The sequence below is a fragment of the Copadichromis virginalis genome, linkage group LG10, assembly GCF_057382275.1.
Source record: "Copadichromis virginalis isolate Kocher_CV1m ecotype Utaka linkage group LG10, C_Virginalis_male_GT1.1, whole genome shotgun sequence".
Taxonomy (NCBI): domain Eukaryota; kingdom Metazoa; phylum Chordata; class Actinopteri; order Cichliformes; family Cichlidae; genus Copadichromis; species Copadichromis virginalis.
In genome coordinates this window covers 17189390-17206476 of record NC_140627.1, presented here as the reverse complement: position 1 = coordinate 17206476, position 17087 = coordinate 17189390, and the positions used below count along the sequence as shown (strand labels likewise).

The window sequence follows — 17087 nt, the reverse complement described above, 5'->3', positions numbered from 1 at the left end:
TGGCTGAATTTAGTCATACTGGCTTTACCATAAAGAAGTCCAAGTAAACTGAGATAATTAAATCACAAGTCACCTTTAAACAAAGTAACAAAAACAGACAGAAAAAAACTGTATCAGTGACACACTTTGTCAGGTCAATAATAATAATAATAATAATAATAATAATAATAATAATAATAATAATAATAATAATAATGATGATGATGATGATGATGATGATGATAATAATACAGGATTTAACTAAATAGGTTTATTTTTGACAATGACAGCTTCTATTCATCTGTACAGTACAGTGAATGGCTGAGCACAGGTGCTGAATCCATTCAGTCCAGTGTGAAGGGCATTAGCATGGAAGAGGATGGATTATTGATTTAGTCATCTGTTTTCCTGTTTTCTTCATTTCATTGGAGGAAGAAATGTAAGTGTAGATATGGCACCAGACCTTCCAGACTAGATTTAAATATTACAAAGGTCGAAATTGGACACTTTGTGCTATTCTGTTTTAAAACTACTAGCTAACTATAAGTGTGGGTAAGAATTAACAACAGGCCTAATGTTTCCTGTGCTGGCTTCTGTTAATGAATTTGAAACTTTTATCTGATAAAATAAAGACATTTCTGTCTGAACGTAGCATGTCACTGTGGAAATAGCTAACGCTAGCAATGCTGGATAAAGTTAATGCTGTCAGCTTGATGAGGGCTAACACAGAGGTGGTAGAGGAAAAAAAGCGTAGCATTAACTATGGGACTGTGTTGGTATTAAATTTAGTAGCATTAGCTTTGCAAAGGTTAGACTGCAGCAGGTCTGCTGTTGTTTTCCATAGCCGTTAGCGATAACATCTTAAGCGCACAGGCTGCTAACTACATGTATAAAACTAGCTACAACTAGTTGTTTGACTGTATTTTAACCATGCAAATGTTTGCATGAAACAATATCAGCCTTCATTTATTGACATGTATGCTAATTGTGCACAGTTGCGCCAATGAAGAAGCTTTATTTCGCACAAACGTAGACAGGGGCGGCGCATGGAGCTGCGTAAAAGACAGGGTCCCTCTTCTGAAATCTCGGCACGCCTTTCTCCATCAGCTGAATCTGCTAAAGCGGCAGGTTTGATTAGAAGTAGAAAGGCAGCTCTGGAAGAAGTGTTTGGGAGGACTGGAGACAAACAAGGTAAATTTTCTAAACTGACATCTGTAGCTTCAGTAAGTTTTTGAGAGCAAATTTAAGAACCTACTTTTTTCCATACCACTGGAGTTATCAACTAGCTGTTGCAAACTCCATGACAAGTGTGTATGTTTCAGTGTACTGAAGAGGATCAAATAATTTACTCTAAATTTACTCTACAGTAAAGGCAATGGCTGAGCTGCCAACTGAACGGGGTTTCCCTGGACCACCACCTGCCAACAACGGGCAACAACCTTCTTCAAGAAGGTAAGCGTGCCATCTCTCTCCCTCCCTCCTCTGTTTGTCTCCTCCGTTAAAAAAAGCATCTCACGGGCAGTTCCTTCAGCTTCCCTGATGCTCGCCTCTCTTCTCTATTGACATTTTAATAGTTCATTGTTAACACGATGTCTGACCCTGTATTTTTACCGCATCGGCATTCCGTTTGCTGCAATCGCAAAAATGCGCACATGGCTGGAGGAAGTTTTTCGTGATAGCTGTTAATAGAATCATTTATATACAAGGAGGAGGAAAAGTTTGTTTAAAAAAAATACTATTTCACTATTTAAACCTGAAGTCAGTGTCTACCAGCTGGCCTGTATGTGTGGAAAGACAGAAAAAATTATTTAACGTCACATCTCGAGTTATCCGCAGTTCAATTAAGACAGGGGTTTTAGGCCATGTGCGTAAATGCGCACCAGGCTGTGTGAGGCTGTGGGCAGTATTAACGTCAGGTTTTTGGATGTTATATTCGGACATTAATCTAGCACCATTACAAAGTAACATTAACGAGTGCATTTTAGACAAACATTTCGATAATTATATATAATAGGGCTGATCGAGGGAAGTAACTTGAAAATGTCTCTGTGTGCGCGCACAGCGGGGAAAATATAGCTTTTCCAGGTGTCAAAATTTCTGTAGACATTCTGTCTATTCTGTCTAAAAGTCTGATAACCAATCAGCTCGCTGAACAAGTGGATTTGGCTGCATGTAAAACAGGCTGCGTGAAGAACCACGATCGGGGTTGTCTCTCCCTCCTGCTGAAGCTCCAGATTTTAAGTTCGGCTCCATCATCAAAATCCTAGTATTACTAAAGAATAGAAATATGTGGCTCCCTTAAACAATAATGGTGAATAAATGAACATTCTTAGTGGTACCTGATGCGCTTTTTTGTCACAAGCACATCAGGTACAAAAAAGACAGGTTTTTTAAATATTTTTTTTTAATGTTTAAGTTTGTTAAATGTAGTGCAAGGTGGTGAAGGTTTTTTTTTTTTTTTAATCCTTTTTTGATGATTCAATGCAAAAAAGAAAGGTTTGAGATCACTTTGTACAAGTACAGGGTACCTTTGTATGTGTGTACACATGGACAGTGCTATGACAAAGTATTGGCCCTTTTCTGATTTCTCAGACCATCAAACAAATTTTATTATTATATGACAAAAAAAACCCCCAAAATAAATGCAAATTGCAGTTTTTAAAAGATTATTTAATTTATTAAGAGCCAAAAATATCCAGAATTTGCTTCCTGTAAAACAGTAATTGTAAAAAACTAACTGGTTGCTCCACACTTGGCAACAGGAATTGCAATCAACTATCAACTGCTCTAACGTGAAATAATAATAACTTCACTGTCGAGGAATTTCGGCCACTCGTCTTTGCAGAATTGATTTTGAGTTAGCTATGATGGAGGCTTTTCCTGTATAAACAGCCTGTTTAAGGTCTCACCATAGCATCTCATTGTGATGTAAGAATTTGACTAGACCACTCCAAAACCTTCCTTTTGTTTATGAGTGTGTGTGTGTTTTTTTTTTAATCATTCAGAAGTGAACTTGTTGATGCATATCTCAGATACCCAGGAAAATACTCAGTACTGTTTTACCAGTATCCCACAGAGAAAATATTTAACCTGTCCTGCAACAACAGAAGTAATGTCAAAGAAATCCTTTCTTGAAAAAATGTAACCTGTTAACTTTCAGTTAGATTTAACAAAATAAGTACCTATTTAAGATTGAGTTAATTTAAGAGGTTTTATTCATTTTACAAGTTATTTCGGTACAGATCGTGAAGGTAAAATATATTTGAGAACCTCCTAACAAACAGAGGGTACAACAAAGAACACAATACCTAACACGTGGAAATAATAAAATTATTGTAGGAGAAGAAATTAAGATAAAAGCTACAAATGAAAGTTGGATGTGGTATTAGTAACAGATACAGCCACTTCAAATGCCCGCCTCATTCCTGACAGGACCATGACCTGTCCCAAGCAGCATTTATGAAAACCAGTGGTAATGTCTTGTACATCCACCAGGGGGCACTAATGGAAGTTGATTCACTTCCAGCTTTCTACACATGTATCAATGCAAAATATAAATGCAAACTGATTACTGGTTGGTCCTGTCAGAGAAGAGCGTATTTTAGATGTGGTACAATAATAATTACATATATTAGCTAGTTATGTAGTCTTATAATATATGGATTGCTGTAGCTCAGGTGGCAGAGCAGGTCAGCCACTAATCAGAAGGTCGGTGGTTCAATCCCAGGCTGCATCCTGGCTGCATGTCAAATATCCTTGGGCAAGATACTAACCCCATGTTTGCCTACTGGTGGTGGTCAGAGGGCCTGGTTTCAACAGAAAGAACAAAAGCTCACTATCAAGTGGGAAAATCTTAAATATATGGAATTCACATAGTAGTATAGACTCCATTTTTTGCCAGTCTTCTAATGCCCCGCTTTCAGGAAGGCACCATGAGGTTGCTTTGTTTGTTTGCTCACATTTTCAAAGACCCAGCCCAGCCCTCATAAACAGCCTAAACAGCTGATAAGAGTTACACACCTACACACACCTATCAAGTTAACACAGGTGGAATACACTTGGATTTGGATGGTTGCAAGGTTAAAACAGAACTTGAAGAAACATTCCACCCTAAGGTACAAAACAATTATAAGGCAAAGACCTTTATAAAAATAATACTGAGAAAATCATCGGACTGAAAGCAGCAATATTGAGTGGCTGTATCTGTATACTAAGCTAAACTAGTTATACTAAAATAAAGACAATATAAAAAAACAGACGGCTAACTGTGAACGATTGAACTGGTCACTGTCCGCATTTTAAAACGGACCTCACAGCTGGCTACAACAACATAAGAACCTCAGTTTAAAAATAGAGTCAAAGTAGAAAAGTTAAAGTTAAAGTAATCTTTTCCACATCTAATTTTATTAAAAACAATATAGTTTTTGTTTTTATAGTCTCTCTAGATAGCACAAGAAACTTTAGAGTGAAGACTTGGTTAGCTGTGTGTGTGTGAGAGAGGGAATAAAGCAAAAAGAGAAAGCTCTCATTTAAATTAGAGCAAATTCCAATGAAAATCTGCCTTGAAACATTTGATAATGTTATGGTGTGCACTGTACCGTTTGAAGTACAGGGTTCACTCAGCCATCAGAGCTATAATCTGTTCAAATAAACACCCAACATAATCACTAAATGCAGAATTCTACAGATACATTTTATGCATACACAGAAAAGCACTAAGTGATGCCTGTCCAGCAGAATTAGGAAGACACCCACTGATAATTAGACTGAATTAAATAAAGTAAAACATTTTTGATCACCATAAGTCCAGCTCCTAAGACACACTTCATTCTAAAGCCCTCTAAACCCAAAGAATGAGCCTGACTGATCTCACAAAAACACTGCTTTCCAAACACCAGCCAGCTAATTATAACAAAATGCAAATAAATGTATGTAAGAAAAACAGTCAGAGATAGAAAGTAGAGACAGCTCTTAACGCAAGGACACAGAACATGCGATCAGTGTTTGACTGGTCAGTTTGAAACAAAGACACATTTCCTCCTAGATTGGAAGTCATTCAATGAAGTAAGGAACACTTACTTAAACCACTTCACTTCTGTAATTCCAAATTTCCACGAGCTAAGCAACATTTCAAAATAAAAGTATATTCCCAGGAGAAGGACACAGGGCATGACTGGCTGCCTGATATATGTCAACATGCCACCACCTAAGGGACAGTGAATGACCTACACACCCACACAGACACACAAACTCAAACATGCACATGCGCACACAGGCATATAATAAATGTATGTATTTATTTATTTATATATGTGTGTGTGTGTTCTGTTTTTCCATTATTGTGATACGTCATTATCAGTATCACCATCGCCCGCCTCTGGTGGTACTCGATATCTTAATAACCATTTATACACATATTTACTAAAGCTGGACTTGCTTATATTTTTCACACTGCTTTGATAAGTCAAAGTCAAAATCCAGTTGCAACTTGCTTCATCTTAACTGTGATGGTATAAACAGAAGCTACACATTGTTTAGGGAAAATGTGAGCTCATGCTGGTCTGAGCTGAAGCTATCTAGATAATGAACATATGCCCTTTTCTAGAGGAAACAAGTGTAAATATAAAACGAACTCACTGCAGTAATAGCAAACAGTACTGTGCATGTGAGAGACTGGATTTCCTTGTTGACATGACAGCCTTAAAGTTTCAGAAAGTTTTCATATTGACTTAAATGGGATGGGATTTAACACCTTAGGATGAGGTATTTTTCTCATTCTCATTGCAGTGCCTTTGCTTTCACCACCACCTGTGGTTTTACAGTACAAAACAGTACTTCAAGTCTTACAGCCACCCTTTTCCCTACATACATTACAGGCCATTGTTGGATAAGTTCAATTGCAGCTCCGATAGATTCAGATCTAGCAGTTTCCAGGATTTATTATTCATTTTTAATAGTTTTGGCTACTGACCATGTGCTTTAAGTAGCTCATTATTGTAGTGTTGCATTAAAACAAACTTCTTTCAGTAGGATACAAGTGCAGGAAAAAGGAAATTCTAAATGGTTGTAGAGAGACCACTGGGTGCTCCTAATTTTATGTAGGAAAACACATTTCTCCCCCAGAAAATCATTCCAAGCTGGGGTACAGTACTACTAAGTTATCAGTTCGGTAGTACTTGATCACTTTCCTGCATTTGTGACACAGAAATGATAACATTACAACAGTAGTATTTTACCTTAATGCAGCAGCTGGGCAAAATGTATCTAAGGTATTGGATGCTTCCCTGCAAAGCCTAATAAGATGAAGCTGTAGAACCCCACAACACAGTCTCCCACAATGGTGAAAGTTTGATCTTTGGATGCAGTGAGGAGTTTCGGGGTTACTCTATTTAACGCATGGAGATGGAGGAGGAGATAGAGGTGCAAACACGCAGCCCCGCCTGCTCATTACTATCAGCCATTACTATGATGCTATAACCTTCTGGCTTAAACTACACTAGATGATTAAGTCACACACCTGAGAACTGTTGAAATCAATAACCAGAAATTCACGTGTCTGGAAATTGGTAGTCTGCAATTTTGGAGGGCACAACTGCTCCAGTTAACTTCCAAGTCAAAAAGATAAGAAACATACATTTAAAAAAAAAATATAACGAGTAAATTATAGCCATTTTATGGATGATTTGCTGTTTCCAGAGGATCAAAGGTAATTGACTGATTAGTGGTTGGCTGTGTGAGGCTTATTCTCTCGATATTTCATTGCAATAATAAGGAAATAGTTGGACTTGTATTTGGCAGCTGTTCACTGGAATTTCTGATATGCTAAAAGTTGAAAGACCTGTGTGGGCAAGGGAGAAGGTCATAATTAGACATTAGCCGAAAGATAGGCAAGTTAGACTTTGCTAGAAAACATGTAAAAGAGGCCACACATTCATCTATCCATCTCCTTCATCCATCCTCTTCTGGTTGTCTGCTTATTATGGAAGCAATGCTATGGCATGTGCATTTACGGCTGCCAGCTGTGAGTGTGTATTAATGATGTGACTGCCAATAGAAGCAGCAGGATGAATTGTGATGTGCACAGGGCTGAAGCATCCTGCTAAAAAAAACCAAGAGACTTGGTTTATTAAGCCAAAGATATTATTCAAAGTTCTTCTATTTGTGCTGCCCACAGGCTGCAGATAGTAAAGCTAGTAGCTAAATCTGGTACAACCTTTTCTCTTAGGAGATTAAAGTTTTTCTTTTGTTTGTACATGGCCCCTGACAAATAAAGTGGAAATGAAATGAAACAAACATGAAAAAGGTTAGTCAGGTCAATAAACGATGCTGATCATTCATGTTTGTGTCAATAACACAAACATGAATGTCTATGCATTATTAGGCTGTGCATTTGAAATATTGTCAGCATGTGGTATAACAGAGGCGTCGTTTTGAGGTGAATGAACAGCAAAGTAAAAACACAAAACCTCATGTCAGTATGGATGGATTTACAACAATATTATTTTAACTTTAAATCTAATGCTTTAAAAGCGCACAAAAAGCGTTCTCAGTAACAACTGAATGATTTTTCAGTTTACTACCAGCTGCAAAAAATACCAAGTAGCAAACCAACTGTTAATAAGTAAAAGAAATAAATGAGCAACAGCAGATAGTATCTCTTTAAAAACTGGGTTGACATATCTATAGCACAAGCAAAACTTAAGCTGAGAAACTATTCTGACCGCAGGATAATGATTAACGTTTTGTACCCAGTGTTATATTTCCTTAAAGTAGAAATATATCGGTGCAAGTCCCTGCACCAGTCATTTTCTGGTTTAAACTTCTTCCTTGGAGAACAAATGACATGATATAAAAGAATTATACTTATTTATCTTGCAGCTTTAACTGCTTTTTGGTAGTTTATTTTATAAATTCATATAAAGTAGAGAAGGCTGTCTCATTTTTAATTAGTGTTCATTTGCCTTTCAACTTTCTCCATTCCTGAACTAAATGAACTAATTAGCAGGAGTTGGTGTTATGCTTTCTCCATTTCAGTTTAGCGACACACAATGATTACTGAGGGAGGTTAAAAGGTGAGGGTGAAATTTTAAAAGTGTGAACAAAAGAGATCCATTAAAAACATCGAGCTTGTGGTTTGATATAAATTTGTCCTCTACATCTAGGGCCTCTGGGCTGAGATGAGGGCAAGAATGTAACCTTAGGGATGAGCAGGTACTACAACAGACTATAGTTGTGATTCAAGTTGTAGTTATGCATACATCACACATGAATGTTTTAAGAGCTAGAATAAGTACCCGGCCACACTGTGACAAAGCAACTCAGAGAAGTTCTGAAAATTATGTGTTGATTTTATTTTACCTGTGTTATCTGATTACTTATATTTGCAGCAATATCTTGGTATCATCTTCAGTTCCACACGGTAACATGTTGTGTTTCTTATTGGCTAACCAAGATAGAGGTGGTATGCCCCACAGGGTCACCTTGAACCCGTAAACCTTGTCAGTTGTAACTGAACAATGTGTATTGATAGGTGGCACCACCTCTATGGACAAACAAAGAACAAGATGAGTAATACAGTATCAGTAACAGTTAGCCACTGTGTCAGATCCAAATGTTTCATAAAGACATAAAATGTTTCCACAACACTTGTCAGCATTACCAAAAATCTAGGCCTCTTATTTGAGTCAAATCAAATTTCTAGTATATTAGTTTTTCAGATCAATTTAAGCCAAAAGCAACAGAATGTTATGTAAGTAAGTCAAACTTGAAGTTAATCTAAACACTTGTAAAAAAAAAAGAAAGAAAAAGAAAAGAAGATGAAAAATAGCCAGCATGGATTTTACCATGTGAGAGGGCGGACCCAAATGCAGGACTCAGGAAACAGGAATGACTCAAACAAAAAAATCTGCTTTAATGTAAAAAGTAAAAGGTATAAAAATGTTGTTACTATAGACATTATCAGGCTGGTGAAGTAAACAAAACAGAAGACACAGAGAACAACAGAAAATAAAACAGAAAGACACAACTGAATGGAAGCAAAGGTTAACTTGGCATAAGGGTGGAGAGAAAGACAAGACAGAGGAACGCATAAAGATGCAGGGCAATGCAGATCAGTACACCAAGGAACACAACAGGGTACTAACCCAGTGTAAACAGTAACTACAACTAAGACGAACCAAAGACTCAGAGGAATACAATAAGTCTTAAGAAGATAATCGAAAAGAGCCACAGAAAATAGACAAAGCTTTTAAACTTGTAAACACAGGGAATTAAATGAAAGCAGCCATTCAACAAATAGTACACTATATATTAACTATAAAGGGACCAATACTTAGTTGAAAATGATGAACTAAATATATCTAAGGCCACAAGGGAAGCAATATTACAAAAGAAACAAAACTTTTCTTTTGAAATATTTTGTCCTTTTAAAAATACAAAGGAAACATTACCTCACAATGTCAAACGTGGGGTCCAAAATGCAGGGATCATGACAGTTCCCCCATTTTCTTAACAGTCCTACTCCCCATACTTTCCTAACAGAGGGCACATACAATATCAAAGTAAGTACTCATAATGCAGAGACGAGTAGGTCTCTGCATTATGATAAACTCTAAAGTTCTTATCCTGCATTAAAAATTCAGAATGTTATTGCTATTATAAGTAATAGAAATTGACAAAGCAACATCAGAGATATTAAGTGAATTGAAATGACTTACTCCTGGAAAATTAGGGTGTGGGAATTGTGGTTTTTCAGTAGCAGCTGAATGATTTTATGTTCAAACAAGTTGGAAAAATATCAGAAGCAAGTCAACTGTTAATAAGTAAAAGAAGGAAATGGGCAGCACCTGGGCATCAGGTAGTAACTCCTTAAACAGGTTGTTTTGGTGGACATATTGTTTTAAAGTCAAACTAAAGTGAAACTATACTTGCGAGAAAGAAAAAAAGAGGCTGGCAACATGCCAGGCTGGCTGGTAATAACTAATAATACTTCTACTCTTTCTCCTCTTTCCTGACGCAGGTAAAAAATACTAATGTTTTTTAGGTCAGGTCAGGAATAGTTCATGCTGTTTTTGCACAAAATTAAAAGGAAATAAAAAGAAGGCTGTATTTATTGACATCTCTGGAATCACTTTTATGACTGGTGGTGGTCAATAAAAAGCTACAGAACTCTGAAAGTGATACTGTTTCAGTGTAAAGCGTGACTTATTTCATTGTGATTGGCTAGTCAACTTATAGTTGCAGAGTTTTTGTTGCCAAAGATGAAAAAAACCCCAGAAAAGCACGACTGCACTTTTGACCTAATAAGCAAAAATGTAACTTTATATTTCAAAGTACTATATTTGTGTATACTTGTGATATATATTGATTTTTATATATAAACCTGGCCAAGAGCGCAGCAGAGACTGTGACAAATATAAATATATGCCAAGAAAGAAATACACTTGACACAATGTAAAGTGAGTGAACTCACCACCAAGATCATATGCAGTAACATATCGTCGAGAACTTCAAGAGCATATGTTTAACTGTTAGGTTATGTTACATTGACCAAAAGATCTCTTTCATCAACATTTTACAATGAACTTAATTCCACTCATAGCAGATTATTACTCTGTAGATTACTCCAGGAAAAAGTGGAACTCTAAAATATTCAGAGTTAAAGCATAAAAAGTATTCTGGTTATTACGAAGAACGAAAAGTTACAGGTTTCATAAATCCCTACCCACTCAATACAAACCTTCTACCTGGAATCTTATTCTTAGCATTCCTATTTCAGCAACAAATCAATTCCAAAAGCAGGAACACACAATGTCTGAGTGTGTTACTCATAACTGTGATGGGTATAAATAGAAGCCACAAATCAGGTAGAGACACAGTAATGAGGAAATATGAATAAGCCCTTCATGGTGCGGAAGCCTCCATAATCTCAGTGATCCTGGAAAGCTTACACACACACACACACACACACACATACAAACAAACACACAGACACACACACTTATTTAAGTGTGTAGGGGTTGCAGATAGACTAACACAGTCAGCAACTTCACCACTAGTGACCCACATTCAGGGGTGCTAAAGTTAGACTGACTCGAGCTGGTCTGAGCTGCAATGGTCTAGATCTGAAAGGTCAGATTACTCTTTCTTTAAATGCCTTTATAACATGAACTCTTGTCGATTATATGTTACTGTATAATGAGCCTCTCTATTTTTCTCAAGAATATAAGCATAAATACAAAAAACTCATTGTGGTAATAGCAAAACAATAGATATTCCACTTTATTTGAGTTTTGTTTTGTTTTTTGCAGAAAAAAGAATAAAATGTCGACTTGACAAGTCAGTATCCAATTAGGAGACAAGTATTTAACTCTTAACACCTTCATACTAACCAAAGCAGGATCTGAATCAGTTTGAAGATGTGTTATGTTTTCCATTACGGTACTTACTGCACAACACCTTTACTTTACTCCTACTTATGGTTTGCAGTCAGATGTTAGTGGCCACTTTCTGCTTTCACTCTAATTTAGATTGCCGAAACTCCACCAAGGCCACACGACACATTCGGGTTCAAGACCTTCTCAATCCTGGGTTTAGGCTACTTTTAAATAGCAAAATGACCCTGGCTCAGATCCAACCTAGAGATATCATAGGCTCTGTAGTGGATCTGCAAACCAGGTCCAGATCACAGTCCACCTGCACATCAGGATGGACGCAGAACAGATAAGGATCAAATAATCAGCCCCATCTGGACCGGATCTATTTTGGATTCGTTAGTAGTGACTCATCTTATCAATATTAAAATCTGTCATCCTTCCAGAATTAAACAGAAATTTCTAAAAATGTATCTGACCAAAGTGTAGATAGCTCTATAAATGGTAAATGGACTGTTTCTTATATAAGCTTAACTGCGTTCTACCTAAAACGCTTTGGCGTGCAGACTGGAGCAGCCAAGAATCGGACCACCAATATTCCCATTAGAGGATGAACTGCTTCTCCTGAGCGGCAGCCACCCCAATAAAAGTTAGATATTCCTTATAGCATGTTTGCTTTTACTGATGAAACTTTGCATTCATTAAATACCTAGGTTCAGTGTGGTCACTGTTCCCCAGCTACTTCAGGCCCTCCCAGCTAATGTTTGACTTACAAGTTGGTTTGCTAGCTTGGTCACTGAAAAAAGAGAGGATCTCATCCTGCAGTTGAGCAGCGTCTAACGCCACCGTTTTGGACTGTTGCTAGATGTACTTTATTGATTAATCTAGTTTGGCTTCCCGTGTCTAACAAAGACAAGGTCTGACCATAAAGTATCATTGAGTCCACTAATAAAATGTATTTTCTTTATGTGAAGCAGCAGTAGAATAACAACAAGAACAGCAGTTCACCTTCTTGAACGTCCTCTGTCTACTTTCAGGTTGAAGGTTTTAAGATGTCATGACATATGGCGGCAAGGGAAACATGACTCTCACTGCATCTATAATCACACAAGCAGCAACTTTAACAAACCTCCATTTAAAATATCATAGTGTTAGTTACAGTGTAACCAGTAGGCTTTAATCTTAAAGTCTGCCTAAATGATATACTAAGTACACTTTAGCATACTTGAATGTTCCAGATTTTAAAAACAAAATTTAATTGTTTTTAACATTTTATGATATAAGAACAAACTTCTCTCCCTCCCATTTTCTGTCTGGCTTCTTAGCACTAAGCCACAGACCAACTCTGGAAGTAGCAACATCCCATTGCAATGTCTCCAAAAGATGCATTGTCTACTGCTCCTATGGGCTTGTGTTTTAAGTGTTAGCAAGTTTCTTGGTTGTTCTTGTGAATCTAATAAGGTAATAAATCTAATAGGGCAATCAAGGAAATGTTGGTCAGCTAAAGTTGCTAAGGCCTTTACAACTTTGGATTATGGCTTGTGCAAAACATTCAATCAATGGAAAAAAAATAAGTGGATTAATCTATAATAAAAATAATCATTAGTGGCAGTCCTAATAAATATTCAAATAAGTTTATTGTCAACAAAGAATGACTTGAGGACTGCAGTTCGACACCCCTGACCTAGTGCATGCAGGCCACATGCAGGCTTATAATGCGTCTGCACCCTTAATGTAAGGCAACCCTTAATGTAACTTTACATGTGCAAATCAGCTCTTAAAATTATTTGGCTGTCAGTACTTAATGCACCTGTTATAATATTAATAAGGTTTTTAATAAGAACATAAAATGAAACATAATGCTGGATTGAAATGTATCTCGTATGAGACTCGCTTTCAGAGCCCCTACACTTTGAAGGTGTGGTTTGTGATGTTGCATGGATACTAGATCTCTATCTTTTGGATTTTGTGCCATGCTTTATTCTGCAGGAGATAACTGGAGGGTAATTAGGTGCATGAGTTTCACCTGGGCCAAATGAGCTCGGCTCTGTGGCTCTAATTTGTTTTATAGGTAAAAACTGTCTTCTCTCATTTGAAATGGCTAATGTTTGAAGTTTTGTACTCTCCAAGAATGAACCTTTAGACATCACCAAATCAATATTTGTGACAGGTCAAAATAACGTTAACTGTAAGACTTATTTATTGAAGTCCAGTCAGACCCCTGACTTGTGACCTAAAAAAACAGCTTCACCAAACCTTTCCATTTCAGTACTAAAAAACTCCAAGCACTGTAGTATGCAGAACTTGTTCACTCGATATTCATCAAAGTAATTTTTAAGGTGAAACTACTGAGATAAATCAAGGACATTAACTTGCCAAGTATTTAGTTTGCTTTCTGGTTAACTAGCTCATGACAGCAGATGATCGGTTTACAATCACAATGCTTTGTTTCACTTTTTCCTCTAATATCACCTGCTGTTATTATGAAAATTTGTCTACATTGTAAGAAATGAAGTTTTAAATTACTTTTTAAATTTTTGTTTGTTCGTTTTTTAGGATTTTTTTTCCTTTATAACGTTTTTTTCTTTTTAGGTGTTATGATGCCAGAGATGCCCATAAAATTGCCCAGATCAACCGATTACTTCCCATAGGCTGGCACTTAACTGGAGCTTCACGGTACCAGATGATAACTACCCTGGGAGAAGGAGCCTATGGCACGGTTGGAAAATTCATTAGGCTCAATGACATGAAGAGCGTAGCCATCAAAATAGTTAAGACTGATTGCTTCAGAAATGGACTGGCAAACTTGGAGGTAGGAAAGACTTGGCTTGATGCAGTTAATCCAACAATAGTATTTGAAGAAATTCCTCTAAAATATTTACTTGAAGCTAAAACTCATATGTTGCCAGGTGGCTGCCCTGCTGAAGTTAAAGTTGTACAAATCTGAAAGGTATAACTTGGTTCAGTTTTACAACGTTCTTACCGATGGGCAAAAAGTATGTCTCGAATTCGAGCTTTTGGACAAGAACCTTTATGAATTCATGAAGGAAAGACAATTCCGACCACTCGCTCTAAACTCAGTTAGAGCCATCACCCAGCAGGTGTGTTTAACTGTATTCTCTACATAAATAAAGTTTTTCAGATGGATGCTGATTACATTAATACAAAGGTGTGTGGTTTTTTGTTTTTTTGGGGGGTTTTTTTTAGATTGCGAAAGCACTGGATCATTTGAAGTCTGTACGTTTGATACATGCAGACCTCAAGCTGGAAAATGTGATGCTTGTCAACCATCAGAAACAACCTTATAGGGTCAAAGTGATTGACTTTAGCTTGGCATGTGAAACCTCCGCTGCCTCGATGGGCTCTTGCATTCAGTCCCGTTCATACCGGTTAGTAGCTGTAACCAAAGTGGCTTTTTCTCTTAAAGGTCAATACTGGATACTCCCCTGCTGTTTCTGTGATGGGCTTCTTGGCTGTATAACTAATCCAGTTGTCACTTTTGTTGTTAATAATTGACAGTTGCTGTTTTTCCTGTTTGTCCTAAATCAGGTCCCCAGAGATTATTCTCGGGGCTCCATTTACAGAGGCCATAGATATATGGTCTCTGGGCTGCATTGCTGCTAATCTGTACCTTGGCTCCATGCTCTACCCTGGTGAGAATGAATATGAGGTGGTAAGTATAACTAGCGCTTCTCCTTTGAAGAACTTAAAGCTTTATTTAAAGGATTACAACACATTATGTTAAAGTTGTTGGACTCTGAATTTGACCAATTGGTCTGTATTTCCAGATGAGGTACATAGTGGAGACTCAGGGCCAGCCTCCATGCAAGATCCTCAACAGTGGGCTCAAGACTGCCTTTTATTTCGACACGCAGTTGTATTTCACCACCAGCACGTGGAAACTCAAGGTTCTTAGTACTTTACAATTTTTTACTTTACAAATTTACAATTTATCAGTGTTGATGAGTTTCCTGTCTTTTCAGACACCTGAGCAGTTTGTCAGTGAGACAGGGATTAAGTTCACTGAGAAAAGGATGATGAAGTTGACCTCTCTTGATGACCTTAAAAATGTAGGTGTACTTCTTGACTGTTCTATTTTGTATGTTTAAAACTAAATATAGATTTTATTTATAGAATAAATATTTAAACAAAACTCCCAAAAAGAAACAACTTAAAATTCAGAGTTTTTAGGGGCCTTTTCTTTCTTTGATGTTTCAGCTCTGGTTCACACGTCATCAAAATTATACCAGTAAATCCGCAGAAATCTGTGATCTGCTGGTGTTTATCGAGCTGCTTAAAGGAATGCTTCAGCTTGATCCTGAAAGACGGATGACGCCCAGTCAGGTGCTGCAGCACGACTTCACAACACTGCGCCACATATCGCGCTGTACCCCTACAGCTTCGAGTAAGATATTACTTCTCTTTTGAAACACTGGTTCTCCACATACAACACATTTCCACTGTGAGCATATGTTCTGTATCTCGCTTTATGTGGAAAATGTTGTATTCAGATGAGTGAGTCAATAATTTGGTACATGGCTTGATTGTTTTGCAGTGTTAACTCTTGCTTTCAGAAGATGAGCATCTGTCAGTAACGACTGGTGGTACCTGTGTGCAGGTCTCTGCAGCAACCATCCTCCAGGACCAGCCATGCTACCCAGCAAAACCAACCTTGCCCTCGAGCTGAGCACAGCATCCAAGTGAGGCGCCATTCTCACTCTAGGACCACCTGTCCTCCTCTGCAAAATCATCCTCGCCCTCCATCTATGCGCTACAGCCCTTATTCCAGAACAACCCACCTTGCTCAGCAAAATCATCCTTGCCTTCCCGTGTTACACCACTGCTGTTGCTTCAGGACCATCTGTCCTCACCAGCACGATCATCCTCGCTCTCCAACTGTGCGCCACTGGCTCTACTTTACGACCACACACCCTCCCCAACAATAAACACTTTGCTCCCTAGCTCAGCACGGCACCCAGGTGCGGTATCACTGCCTTTACTGCAGGACTACCCATCCTTGCAGCAATATCCTTCTGGCCTTGCAGCTAAACTCCACTGTCTTTACTCTAGGACCACCCATTCTGCTTAGCAATGCCGTCCTCACCCTCCAGCCAAACACTGCACCCCTGCACAAAGTCTAGGACCACAGTGAAGTCCTTAGCAAGACTCACCAAATCAAACCAGAGTCTTAAAAAAAATTTAATGACTGATTAGACAATGTGAGTAAGAGTCTCTGACCAATCTGAAAGATCATTGTGATTTAAAAAGGGTTCCATTGTTGGATGTAGGACAATTATAGCTCACCACAAAGTAAGAATCAGAATACTGTATTAATCCCTAAGCAAATTATGTAGAGAAAGATGAACAATGGGGAAGACTATGTTGAGAGGTTGCATAGGAGTGCCAGATGGAACTCTTGAGATTGCAGCATCCACACTTTTAATCACATCTTCCCTATTGAGACTGATCAACGGGACACTGGCTGAGCACAAATGCTGGAGACAGACATTTCTGCTCAGGAGTAAACCAAAAAAAAAAGAAATAAAAAAAAAACCATGAAAAATAGACCTGATAGGTTATATGTACCAATCTCTTATAAGAAGAAGTCATAATTAAAAGCAATCTGTTGCCATCATTGCAATAGTCAGGGGGCTTAGACCATTTAAAATTTGTTTTTCCAATGAATTACTTTATTTTCACTCACATGTTGTTGTATGAAGTACTTATTCTTTATTG

At 37.7% G+C, this 17087-nt stretch overlaps 2 protein-coding genes across 5 annotated transcripts in view; one reads left to right on the top strand and one right to left on the bottom strand.

Moving 5' to 3' along the window:
• slc7a1a (solute carrier family 7 member 1a) overlaps positions 1 to 17087 on the bottom strand; it is a 32548-nt gene that overhangs the window by 14090 nt on the left and 1371 nt on the right. For 2 of the 4 annotated variants that reach the window (XM_085470287.1, XM_085470290.1), the window contains exon 2: positions 12360 to 12448. The exons of 1 other annotated variant lie outside the window; for it this stretch is intronic. The gene's annotated coding sequence lies outside the window, so the exon portion shown is untranslated. Of the gene's footprint in view, positions 1 to 5058; positions 7470 to 12359; positions 12449 to 17087 lie in introns of those variants that run through there. One more of the 4 variants, XM_085470289.1, reaches the window with a different exon arrangement.
• LOC146700190 (homeodomain-interacting protein kinase 1-like) lies at positions 981 to 16904 on the top strand. The gene is made up of 10 exons (XM_085470291.1): positions 981 to 1170; positions 1347 to 1431; positions 13944 to 14163; positions 14261 to 14452; positions 14559 to 14740; positions 14901 to 15024; positions 15140 to 15259; positions 15335 to 15421; positions 15570 to 15756; positions 15970 to 16904. The coding sequence occupies exons 1-10, from the start codon at positions 1026 to 1028 to the stop codon at positions 16053 to 16055; spliced, it is 1428 nt and encodes a 475-aa protein (XP_085326417.1). The 5' UTR covers positions 981 to 1025; the 3' UTR covers positions 16056 to 16904.

Excerpts from the sequence above, each read along its gene's own strand:
- LOC146700190 (XM_085470291.1), top strand. The coding sequence starts at position 1,026 with ATGGAGCTGCGTAAAAGACAGGGTCCCTCTTCTGAAATCTCGGCACGC. Across the intron at positions 1,432-13,943 it reads CAACAACCTTCTTCAAGAAG|GTGTTATGATGCCAGAGATG; the intron begins GTAAGCGTGCCA and ends TTTTCTTTTTAG. Across the intron at positions 15,260-15,334 it reads CCAGCACGTGGAAACTCAAG|ACACCTGAGCAGTTTGTCAG; the intron begins GTTCTTAGTACT and ends CTGTCTTTTCAG.